The sequence below is a fragment of the Oncorhynchus mykiss genome, chromosome 15 (genome assembly GCF_057628025.1).
Source record: "Oncorhynchus mykiss isolate SJ-2025 chromosome 15, ASM5762802v1, whole genome shotgun sequence".
NCBI classification, from domain to species: domain Eukaryota; kingdom Metazoa; phylum Chordata; class Actinopteri; order Salmoniformes; family Salmonidae; genus Oncorhynchus; species Oncorhynchus mykiss.
In genome coordinates, this window is record NC_143036.1 from 64,112,001 (window position 1) to 64,125,023 (window position 13,023).

The 13,023-nt window shown below is 45.0% G+C and overlaps 1 protein-coding gene across 6 annotated transcripts in view; it reads right to left on the bottom strand.

Moving 5' to 3' along the window:
* LOC110490487 (myotrophin) overlaps positions 1-13,023 on the bottom strand; it is a 73,081-nt gene that overhangs the window by 11,145 nt on the left and 48,913 nt on the right. For 2 of the 6 annotated variants that reach the window (XM_090200777.1, XM_090200778.1), the window contains 3 exons: positions 10,029-10,129; positions 4,439-4,552; positions 2,248-2,331 (listed from right to left, as the gene is read on the bottom strand). In XM_090200777.1, coding sequence (XP_090056903.1) covers positions 2,248-2,331; positions 4,439-4,552; positions 10,029-10,097 — 267 coding nt within the window. In that variant the 5' untranslated portion in view covers positions 10,098-10,129. Of the gene's footprint in view, positions 1-2,247; positions 2,332-4,438; positions 4,553-10,028; positions 10,305-13,023 lie in introns of those variants that run through there. The other 4 variants (XM_036944877.2, XM_090200780.1, XM_036944876.2 and 1 more) reach the window with 4 other exon arrangements.

Here is a 13,023-nt window from a genome sequence, read left to right on the forward strand (position 1 = left end):
GCTCCTGATGAGGTGGCGGATGGTCTCCTGAGGGATCTCCTCCCAGACCTTGACTAAAGCATCCGCCAACTCCTGGACAGTCTGTGGTGCAACGTGGCGTTGGTGGATGGAGCGAGACATGATGTCCCAGATGTGCTCAATTGGATTCAGGTCTGGGGAACGGGCGGGCCAGTCCATAGCAGCAATGCCTTCCTCTTGCAGGAACTGCTGACACACTCCAGCCACATGAGGTCTAGCATTGTCTTGTATTAGGAGGAACCCAGGGCCAGCATATGGTCTCACAAGGGGTCTGAGGATCTCATCTCGGTACCTAATGGCAGTCAGGCTATCTCTGGCGAGCACATGGAGGGCCACCCCACACCATAACTGACCCTCCGCCAAACCGGTCATGCTGGAGGATGTTGCAGGCAGCAGAACGTTCGCCACGGCGTCTCCAGACTGTCACGTCTGTCACATGTGCTCAGTGTGAACCTGCTTTCATCTGTGAAGAGCACAGGTCGCCAGTGGCGAATTTGCCAATCTTGGTGTTCTCTGGCAAATGAAAAACGTCCTGCACGGTGTTGGGCTGTAAGCACAACCCCCACCTGTGGACGTCGGGCCCTCATACCACCCTCATGGAGTCTGTTTCTGACCGTTTGAGCAGACACATGCACATTTGTGGCCTGCTGGAGGTCATTTTGAAGTGCTCTGGCAGTGCTCCTCCTGCTACTCCTTGCACAAAGGCGGAGGTAGCAGTCCTGCTGCTGGGTTGTTGCCCTCCTACGGCCTCCTCCACATCTCCTGATGTACTGGCCTGTCTCCTGGTAGCGCCTCCATGCTCTGGACACTACGCTGACAGACACAGCAAACCTTCTTGCCACAGCTCGCATTGATGTTCCATCCTGGATGAGCTGCACTACCTGAGCCACTTGTGTGGGTTGTAGACTCCGTCTCATGCTACCACTAGAGTGAAAGCACCGCCAGCATTCAAAAGTGACCAAAACATCAGCCAGGAAGCATAGGAACTGAGAAGTGGTCTGTGGTCCCCACCTGCAGAACCACTCCTTTATTGGGGGGTGTCTTGCTAATTGCCTATAATTTCCACCTGTTGTCTATTCCATTTGCACAACAGCATGTGAAATGTATTGTCAATCAGTGTTGCTTCCTAAGTGGACAGTTTGATTTCACAGAAGTGTGATTGACTTGGAGTTACATTGTGTTGTTTAAGTGTTCCCTTTATTTTTTTGAGCAGTGTATATACACATACGCACACACACCTATATATACACACACGTTTTATGAAAGCAATTTGTAATTGTACTGACATAAAAAAGGCACATTCACGAGGTAACGAAATGTCCATATTGTGCGTCTACCCTTTGTGCTGTGCAGCTACGAGTGAGGGAGGGGGGGTTGCATCCATTTCACAGCAGTTTGGCACGTTTTCAGAGGGAGGCAGGGAGAGGGGGAGGGAGAGGGGGAGAGAGAGAGAGAGGGGGAGAGAGAGAGGAAAGTGATATAAGCCTCCATAGGGCTTACTATTAGAGAACAGAGACATCTGTAATTTCTATGTGGCTGCACTACAGGTACCTCACTGAGTCGGCACGCCATGATAGCAGCTGGGAAACGTGAGCTGAATGAAAACACCACACAGTGAGTGACTGACTCCTCCACAAGGCAGTGCCCAAATCATGTCCTGTATGCACACAGTTCTGCATCAAACAAACAGGGTCTGAAAATCACTGCTCTACGACTGCACTGTGATGGTAGTTACTGGGTACTATGCGTAAGATGTTTTTAATAATTCACCGCTCAAAGAACACATTGATTGTATGAATCCAAAATGGCTGCATTACAGGACTGTAAATGCAGCTCCTTGGTGTCCAGGAGAAGTGTTGGCACCGCACCACCACTCCTCCTAACTACAGAGGTGTCACATTCAGCCACTGGATTATCATCATCATCATCATCATCATCTCAGTGTTCCAGAGCTGAGCGAGAGGTGTGTGTGTGTGGAGCTAGCTAGTGGGATAGGAACAAACAGCAGCAGTGCTGTGTGATGAGGTCTGGGAACATTCCAGCTCCCTCCACACAGAACAGAAGGTTTGGGCAGGCAGGACCAGACAGTCACTGAACATTCAGCCTTCATTGTAGTCCTTTGTCATACAGGAGTTCCTCTCAGCAGCAGTTACAAATCACATAACTTCCAACACAGAAATGGCTCTGACGAGGGTAAAGACAGCTCTGTGCATGTGTGTGCGGCGTTACCTTTTCTAACAGGATCTTGACACAGGTCAGGTGACCCTCGTACGTTGCAGAGAGCAGGGGAGTGATACCATGTTTGTCTGGGGCCTGTGGGAGACCAAAGAAAGTGTGAGAAAAAGAGAGTGGGCGGGTTTGGCGTGGCGTGGACAGGCGCCATACATCAGCAGACCAGTCGTCCCTGCCTCCAACACAAGGGCACTCTCGTTATCAGAGGAAATAACTCAGAGGGAGCGCTTTTATTTCTCTCCTTATCACATCAATGAATAATAAAGGAAACCCACTCTGCCACTATTTATCTCCCCTGTTTCAGGAGCCCTGGCTGGGGCCCCTTATCTGAAGGGACTGGGGAAGAGAGACAGAGTTACACATTCTGTGTGTGTGTGTGTGTGTGTGTGTGTTAGTGATAAAAGACTAGATGAAGCAAAATGGTGTAACAGCCAAACTGATGGATGTTGGAGGGAACGACAAGTGTGTTGATCAGACCATGAGGCAGCTAAGGGAGGTTGGGAGGGGACATGGCTCTACAGACTGTGTGCAGTGAGAGTTGGGCCTAGTTAACAAGCCCTTCAAATTCACACAGGTACATTAAGGTCAGAACGTCCAGTTCTAGAAAGTATCGCCTGAACGGTCAACACGTGTCTGTGTGAAACTAACTATAACGTCTTGGGTCAGTGACACCCATAAGCACGTTCATTTTGTTGCATTATTGAGGGCCTGAGGGGATTGAGACCAAAGTACAGCTTTGAATAAGGTTAAGTATTTCTAATGATATTAAGAATAGTTGCACACCGAGGCTACCTAGAAAGATACTAGCGCAGAACTGTACAATACAATAAGGTCCCCTTCCCTAACTTGTAAATGCCACAACCATCACTCTACTCAATCCCATTGTAAAAGCAGATCGATTCCCTCCACTGCAGTGTGGTAATGGGTACAGGCTCAGGGGAGCTTTCTGACAGACTGTGGTCAGTTAGTCTTTGCTGCTCTGAGGGAATTGATTGGGGAGATGGCTTCAGGAGAATGACAAGTCCCTTATAAAAACAGGAATCCCATTGGTCCAAATCTAAATCTTAACCACTCTCTACAGGTCTGAACAACACTAGTAGTTGAGTCATGTCAGTCTGCGTCGTTTTTTATTTATTTAACTAGGCAAGTCGGTTAAGAACAAATTCTTATTTTCAATGACGGCCTAGGAACTGCCTTGTTCAGGGGCAGAACGACAGATTGTCAGCTCGGGGATTCGATCTAGCAACCTTTCGGTTACTGGCCCAACGCTCTAACCACTAGGCTACCTGCCGTCTCTGTCGTTACTACAGCATGTGGTTGACTATAGTGGAAGCATTGTAGGAGTGGATACAGAACAAGGGACTTGTTCTCTGGTACCATTCAATAAGCAAATTAATGCAAACACAGAATGGGAAAACGCATCATTCCTTCCTCCTTGGTCATCAGTAATAACTGATCTCTAACGTAAGCAGATCGGTGACAGAGAGGCCCACCACCACAGCCTTCTTCCATATCAGTACTAATAAAATGAAAAGGGACTGATATTAGAATGCTGCTGTTAAATACTAATAATAGAGCAGTAGGACCTATATCAACAGCAGTATTCTAATAAGTGTATAACAGCAGTAGGACCTATATCGACAGTAGTATTCTAATAAGTGTATAACAGCAGTAGGACCTATATCGACAGCAGTATTCTAATAAGTGTATAACAGCAGTAGGACCTATATTGACAGCAGTAGGACCTATATCGACAGCAGTAGGACCTATATCGACAGCAGTATTCTAATAAGTGTATAACAGCAGTAGGACCTATATCGACAGTAGTATTCTAATAAGTGTATAACAGCAGTAGGACCTATATTGACAGCAGTAGGACCTATATCGACAGCAGTATTCTAATAAGTGTATAACAGCAGTAGGCCTATATAGACAGCAGTATTCTAATAAGTGTATAACAGCAGTAGGACCTATATCGACAGCAGTATTCTAATAGGGGTATAACAGCAGTAGGCCTATATAGACAGCAGTATTCTAATAAGTGTATAACAGCAGTAGGACCTATATCGACAGCAGTATTCTAATAAGTGTATAACAGCAGTAGGCCTATATAGACAGCAGTATTCTAATAAGTGTATAAAAGCAGTAGGCTTATATTGCTAGCAGTATTCCCACTAGCAGCTCTTACGTTGACATCTGCTCCCTTGGAGAGGAGGAACTCCAGCATCTCAGCCTGGCCACAGTCAGCAGCATAGTGCAGGGGCTTCCTGCCACCCTCCAGGGTCCTGTTCACATCCTCATCCTAAAAATGTTTTAAAAAACACGGTTAAGACACCATCACCGACACAACTTCCTCTCCTGTATTAAGGCTTGGTCACCCGCTTCCTAAAAAAGGAACAGAACTGTGTGCATGTCAGTACAGTAAGTGTTTAATACAATGGAAATCCCTTATTGTGCCAGAAACCCCCCTCAGTTCAAAACACACAGAGACCGTCACACAATAACACCATACAAGACAACTCCTCCCAGAGTCTCCCTGCTGTGGTACTGCGAGGCCTCAAACTGTCAAGCCTGCAGGCGAGAGGAAAGGCAGGCTCTATAGCCACAGTCCATTGTGTGGAGCGGTGGGTAGTCCTGAAGAGATAACACTCATCACAGAGACCGGTCAGCGTTGTCAGTGCCATGTCATACCATAGCACCTTTCTCATTAGCTGGCTATGTGGCCTGAGGAAAGAAGACTGGAATGTATTCACCTGATAAGCATCCTGCTATGCTGCATAAAACCAACCCATGTTAGCTTTGAATGACTTTCTAAAGTACCTGACTAGCAAAAGGACAGAAATGGATTCCCAGACAGCAGTTCTATAAGTCTATATGTTAGCTAGGACCTACGGTGTACCCATGAACATGAAACAGTACCTACTCGGACCTTGTGTGACAGAGATATATATTTTTACAGGAAGCAATAGTGTGATGGAGAGACACTGGAGCTGGGGTTGAGAGTGTATGGCTATCCTTCGTCTCTGTGTCAGTCTCCAGCAGACTCAGATTGTTTCACTTTAAAATGTATGCCAAACTAAAACCATTGATTTCAAAGTTTAACAAAATCATACAGCTCTATGCACAATGACTACTTCAAACAATTTCCACATTAAATTAAATTTACACTAACAAAAAAAACGATGCAAAGTCTGGTAACAGAATTACAGTAATATGTCCCTAAGTTACCAAACTTAGTTTATGCATAGTTCCTGTAAAATGTGTTTTTGTAAAATGTTCAGTGGAAATTGTTAAGAGTAGGCAAGTCCTTGTGCATAGAGTTGTATGGTTTGTCAAACTTTGAAATCAATGGTTTTTGTTTGAGTCTCCGCATAATTCCATTACCCCGGATCGGCCCTAAGGCAACGAGGCCATCAGGGGAAGGGTCAGGGTCTGGGCTAGTCTTTAGCTGTGCCGGCCGGGCGTGATAATCAATCTGGCTCAGAAGAGGTTAGAGACAGGCTTTGGATAATGCTCGCACCACTCACCTGCTCTCAAAAGCTTAGGCTAGACAGCACAGTGATCCAATGGATGCCGTTGCTGCAATTCATTGGATTTCTGAAGCTTGATAGGTCATAGCTCAGGTAAACGTAGCCTATGGTCAATCCATGTGTTGTAATCAGAGTTTACACGTTCCCCTCTACTCTCTCATGAGTTCGGCTAATGTAGCCTGGTTAGAAGGGTTCCTATTGGATAAACTGAGACAGCAGCTGCAGACGCTATTTGCCCTTTCTGCAGTTCAAATAAACTCAGCAAAAAAAGAAACGTCCTCTCACTGTCGACTGCGTTTATTTTAAGCAAATGCGTGTATGAACATAAGATTAAACAGACAAAATGAACAAGTTCCACGGACATGTGACTAACAGAAATGGAACAATGTGTCCCTGAACAAAGGGTGGGGGGGTCAAAATCAAGTCAGTATCTGGTGTGGCCATCAGCTGCATTAAGTACTGCAGTGCATCTCCTCATGGACTGCACCAGATTTGCAAGCCCTAGCCCTCACCCTTCGATCCAACAGGTCCCAGATGTGCTCAATGGGATTGAGATCTGGGCTCTTCGCTGGCCTTGGCAGAACACTGACATTCCTGTCTTGCAGGAAATCAAGCACAGAACGAGCAGTATGGCATTGTCATGCTGGAGGGTCATGTCAGGATGAGCCTGCGGGAAGGGTAGCACATTAGGGAGAAGGATGTCTTCCCTGTAATGCACAGCATTGAGATTGCCTGCAATGACAAGCTCAGTCCAATGATGCTGTGACACACCACCCCAGACCATGACGGACCCTCCACATCGATCTCGTCCAGAGTACAGGCCTCGGTGTAATGCTCATCCCTTCGACGATAAACGCGAATATGACCATGACCCCTTGTGAGACAAAACCGCAACTCATCAGTGAAGAGCACTTTTTGCCAGTCCTCTCTGGTCCAGCGACGGTGGGTTTGTGCCCATAGGCGACGTTGTTGCCGGTGATGTCTGGTGAGGACCTGCCTTACAACAGGCCTACAAGCCCTCAGTCCAGCCTCTCTCAGCCTATTGCGGACAGTCTGAGCACTGATGGAGGGATTGTGCGTACCTGGTGTAACTCGGGCAGTGGTTGTTGCCATCCTGTACCTGTCCCGCAGGTGTGATGTTCAGATGTACCGATCCTGTGCAGGTGTTGTTACACGTGGTCTGCCACTGGAGAGGACGATCAGCTGTCCATCCGGTCTCCCTGTAGCGCTGTCTTAGGCATCTCACAGTACGAACATTGCAATTTATTGCCCTGGCCATATCTGTAGTCCTCATGCCTCCTTGCAGCATGCCTAAGGCACGTTCACGCAGATGAGCAGGGACCCTGGGCATCTTTCTTTGTGTTTTTCAGAGTCAGAAGAAAGGCCTCTTTAGTGTCCTAAGTTTTCATAACTGTGACCTTAATTGCCTACAGTCTAAGCTGTTAGTGTCCTAAAGACCGTTCCACAGGTGCATGTTCATTAATTGTTTATGGTTCATTGAACAAGCATGGGAAACAGTGTTCAAACCCTTTACAGTGAAGATATTTTAGATTTATTTTTTTTTACAGATTATCTTTGAAAGACAAGGTCCTGAAAAAGGGACGTTTCTTTTTTTGCTGAGTTTATGAATACATATGACAAACATAACTGCTTTCCCCCAACAGTGACATGTGTAGGCAAACTGCTCTCGTCACTAGCTGTATGACTGGTTATATGCACCAATCACCCACAAAGCCCCACTGGTCTGCCTCTGGCATGCTCCCCTGTATCACAATTCGCCTGAAGGTCAAGGAAAACAGTGGGAAATGGACTCCACTCCATTTTACAACCAATCCAAGTGAATCCATTAGGCATGATGGAATCTCATCCCCATTCTAATAGTTTTCAAATATTACCTCCAGGAGCTGGGTGACACGGGGCCTAATTTAAATGGTTTCATTAGGGTTGAGGGATAAGGGAAACCACAGTGGATCACAGTCTAATATCCACATGTACAGTATGAAGTGTCTAGGAGCTGCCTGCTTTTGAAAAAAATTTGGCAACGGGCAGAATTACCCATCCCTGCAATTGAATGGCCCATATCTGAAACATTTGCATCCTACTGCAACTTAATTGTAATCTGAGATGATTGGGCTGGATTTACACAGGCAGCCCAATTCTGATCTTTTGGTCAATTACTGGCAAAACATCTGATATGATTGGCCTTAGCACTAATTAGTGGCAAAAGATCAGAATTGGGTTGCCTGTGTAAACACAGCCTTTGAGATCAATATGAGTGCTTTATTAATGTTCTTGTTTGCCAAAATCAGTAAAGACTTATGAAATAGCCATACCTCTGACATTGATTAGACTCAATTACCAAAAGCTGAAAAGGAAAGCAGAGCCTAAATACTGACCACAAATGTTCAGGGCTAAGCTATTTCACAGGAGTTAGACCTACAGTTGAAGTCAGAAGTTTACATACACCTTAGCCAAATACATTTAAATTGTTTTCCCACCATTCCTGACATTTAATACTAGTAAGAATTACCCGTCTTAGGTTAGTTCGGGTCACCACTGTGAAATGTCAGAATAATAGGAGAGAGAATTATTTCAGCTTTTATTTCTTTCATCACATTCCCAGTGGTTCAGAAGTTTACATATACTTAACTTGTATTTGGTAGCATTGCCTTCAAATTGTTTAACTTGTGCCAAACGTTTTGGGTAGCCTTCCACAAGCTTCCCACACAATAAGTTGGGTGAATTTTGGCCCATTCCTCCTGACAGAGCTTGTGTAACTGAGTCAGGTTTTGTAGGCCTCCTTGCTCACACAGTTCTGCACACACATTTTCAGTTCTGCACACACATTTTCTATAGGATTGAGGTCAGGGCTTTGTGACGGCCACTCAAATACCTTGACTTTGTTTTCCTTAAGCCATTTCACCACAACTTTGGAAGTATGCTTGCGGTCATTGTCCATTTGGAAGAACCATTTGCAACCAAGCTTTAACTTCCTGACTGATGTCTTGAGATGTTGCTTCAATATAGCCACATCATTTTCCTGCCATCTGTTCAAGGTGGTGTCAGCATCATGTGATGTTTTTCAGCATCAGGGAATGGGAGACTGGTCAAGATCGAGGCAAAAATGAACGGAGCAAAGTACAGAGAGATCCTTGATGAAAACCTGCTCCAGAGCACTCAGGACCTCAGACTGGGGTGAAGGTTCACCTTCCAACAGAACAACAACCCTAGGCACACAGCCAATCTATTTCAAGGAGACGCCTACAAAAAAACTGCCACCATTGAAGTGTAATTCAAATATGATTAATTTAAGTTTCAGAGCCTATTTCATGTCTAGAATTGGACCAAAATAAGTTAGTGGCTAATGATGACCAGTTTACAGACCAATAGCTAATGTGTCAGTGCTCTAAAAATTATATTAGGTGTGGCCTGAATTAGTGAGCCTCAGTATGGAGGCTGAATTATAATAATAATTTGAACAGTTTCCCTGAACATCTTCATTCAAAGCAGACACGTAGTACGATTAGGCCTACTTAATGTTTTCAACACCATGAAGTTAGCAAGCCAGCCATCTAGATAGATCTGCCTTGCAACAAAGCTCTTTGACACCCGCCCACTTCACACTAGCTGTCACAACACGGACAAGTGGATCTGGCTATAGCTAGTTACAGACTGCTTGCTAAAACCAAGCATAACTGATTCTCAAGCAGGAGCCAACCATCTAGCTAAATAAGTAGTTTACGTTAGCTAGGTACTTGATATATATGTCAAGTACCTATAGCTAGCAAACGTATATATATGCGCTTGTCTGCAGAAATTGTCATTCATTAGGCAATAGCAAACAGACACACCGATTAAATCAGATGACAAGTTGTTGCAGTGGGTTGTTGCAGTGGGGATGCAACGTAGCTAGCTAGCCATGTATCTATAGTATGGTAAATTACTTGGCTAGCGCTACCTATCCAATCTACCCAATATAGCTAGCGATTGTTACAAACGTTTGTAAACGCAAACCTTCTAGCTAGCTAACTACAATGAGTTTGTGATAGTTGAGTGAACGGATAGTTAGCTAATGTATGCATGCTAAGCTAGCTATGAAAGTTAGCTACCTAGCTAGCTAACCTTGCAACGCCATAGCTAGCTAACGACGTTTGCTAGCTATACAGACAAAACATAGCTAGCTATTGTTCGCTAGATAGCACACTTAGCAGGCTGATTTGCGAGTAGGTCATCTACAGTATATCGTACCTTCATTAAGGTCTTAACCTCGTCCAGGTCTCCATTTTTCAAGGCCCACATCAATTCTTTATCCCCCATTTTCTTGTGTTCAACAGTTCACTGCGGCTTCCCTGTTGAAAAAGGCAGCTGTCAAACTTCTCTCTAGGCAAGCAATGCTTGACAGATCTCTCAGTAGTAAAGGGAAAGACGTCTATAACACTTGCAGTGTTACATGAATTAAATAATTTTCCAAATTGAACACCTGGTACTTCTAGAGTGCAGGCAATTGTTAAAAAAATAAAGTTTCAAAGAAAGGACAGTAGAGGAGGGGTCCGCCTTTCACTCGTGAAGCGTTTCCGATGCCGCACATCCGGAAGTTAACCCTTCAGTCGGCTTGCCAAAATCTAGTCAAAATTGTCTAGATCTAAACAATTAACTCTAAAAAAATAAGTTTAGGTTTAGGCATAATGTTATAAGTGTAGTTAAGATTATGTTCAAGATAAATTGTAGAAATGGGAGGGGTTTATGAATTTGTGGCTGTGGTAACTAGTGACGACCCGAGAACGCAGCTCTTCTTCGTGTGAATTTCCGCCTGACGATACGTTTTTTTCAGTATTGCAGTCTTTCTCACAGTTCGGAATGTGAATTCCACATTTGTGACAACAACAAACAAAAAATATATGGAAATGTGAACTGGAAAAATACAATTTGCACCACCCACTAACCCTGCACCTATAAAATCAAAACACCCCCTATCCCACTACTGTTCTCTAACAGTTCCTACTCCTGGCCACTAGCTTGGGAGAACAGGACTCCTTTTTTCAATATCTCCTGTACCCATTCTACAGTAAAATCTTTCACTCCCAATCACTTTTCTGCTGTTGCTACTACTTTATCTTCTGCGACTTCTGTTCCTTTTCATCTGTGCTGTACAGTTAATTACCATAGCTATACGCCAAGAAACCAACCTTGCTAAAACACAAACTATTTAAGGACACTCATTCCTGCCCTACTACTTACTGGTATTCTCTCATAATCCCTTACCCTTTGCCCCTCATCCTCTACTTTCCTCACTGCCTCAGCATATGTCACTTTCTGCACTGCTCAAACCCTTGGAACCTCAACCTGTTTCACTCGCACATGATCCCCAGCAACATAGATTCAACATTGCAACACCCTACTTTCACCTCTGAAACTACACTTTCCTTTGTCCCATGTCCTCCTGCACACTTCCCACACCTCGGAATGTCCCTCCCACACACTGCTGCAACATGACCATAACCTTGACACCCACAAAAACTCTCACGGGATAACTAACATATCCAAGCATGACTTTATCAGGCAAACACTCAATATCAAGGATAGACAGGGTCTCCTCAGTCTCACGCTAACCACTGGATCTGCATCTCACCAAATGGCATGCATCACAGATACCAGGGATCTTCAACTTCCGTTGATCCATCTCCACACTCAAAGCCATAATCACTGACCCCCCCTTTATTTAACTTGTCAAGTCAGTTAAGAACACATTCTTATTTACAATGAAGGCCTAGGAACAGTTGATTAACTGCCTTGTTCAGGGGCAGAAGGACAGATATTTACCTTGTCAGCTCCGGGATTTGAACAAACAATCTTTCGGTTACTGGCCCAGTGCTCTAACCACTAGGTTACCTGCCGGCCCCCCCTAACTTCAGTGGCGCTCTGCTCTGGAGAGCATAGCTAGACAGAGCTCTGTCCTTTTATTTATTAAGTCAGTTAAGAACAAGTCCTTATTTACAATGACGGCCTACCCTGACCAAACCCTAACCCGGACGATGCTGGGCCAATTGTGCTCAGTCCTACGGGACTCTCAATCACGGCCACTTGTGATACAGCCTGGATTCGAACCAGGGTCTGTAGTGACGCCTCTAGCACTTGAGACGCAGTGCCTTAGACCGCTGCGAAACTCAGGAGCAACAAGGCACGTGACACAGAGTGTCCACTCCCTCTGGGTTGAAGACAGGAGAGGAACATGTAACTATCTCTCCTGTAGTTGACTCATAGGAGAAAGTAACCACTTATATTTCACAAATGTTGGTTTGTACAGTTTGTTCTTAGCGCCATTCTTTCTCCCTCGTGTCATCCTTCCGTCTCCCAGATCTCAGATCAGCTGTCAGTTACCCTTTTCACACTACTCAAATGTCTATAGTTCAAGCAAAACTGATCTTATACAGAGCTTTGTTTTACTGGAAAGGCTCGGCCAAGACAATTACATTTGTTAGTTTGGGGTCTGTAAGGCATGTGGTGTAACAGCTCCTTTCATCACTCAGTCAGCCCAGAGGAGTGCGACTGGCTCTGGGTGGTAGAGAGGAAGTAACCCCCCATCTCCTGGCATCTGCTCTTCACTCCATGGCAATTTCCATTACCTCCCTCGTACTATTCAATGGAACTAATAGATACCAGGTCTGCTGAACCCACAGGTTAATAAAAACACATCAGGACTAAACCAAGCTCCCGATGGGTCAAAATAGCCACTGATGATAGAAGATTGAACATTTTATCAAAGGTTAATGTCAATCAGTGTGAAGGGGCAAGGCCAAGATAAGAGATGTTCAAGGCTATGGGAAGATCTCAATTGCATGCTCCTCAGATCCTCTCTCCTCATCTCCATCTCTAAACCCATTGGATGAGAAAGGCAGAGGTCCCTCCCCTCTGACCTTCTCCTCCAATGGGTTTTCAGAAGGAGATGAGGAGAGAGAAAAAACAGGAAGTATGCAATTTAGATCTTCCTCATGTCATAGTCTCTAGCCTCCCTAACAGGAAGAACTGCACATCTATATTCCACCCTCTACTACCCCCCCCCCCCCCCCCTCAGCCCACGTTATCAAATGGCTTTATATGTCCCTCTCTCCCGCTCTCTCTGTGATGAATGGCTGTTTGTAGCACTATTATTACATCAAATAAGCACTCTGGAGCAAAAAACAAACCCGGCCAGCAGACAGAAAGTGACTATAAAAGTTGCCATTTGGAGAAAATTCAATAGGGC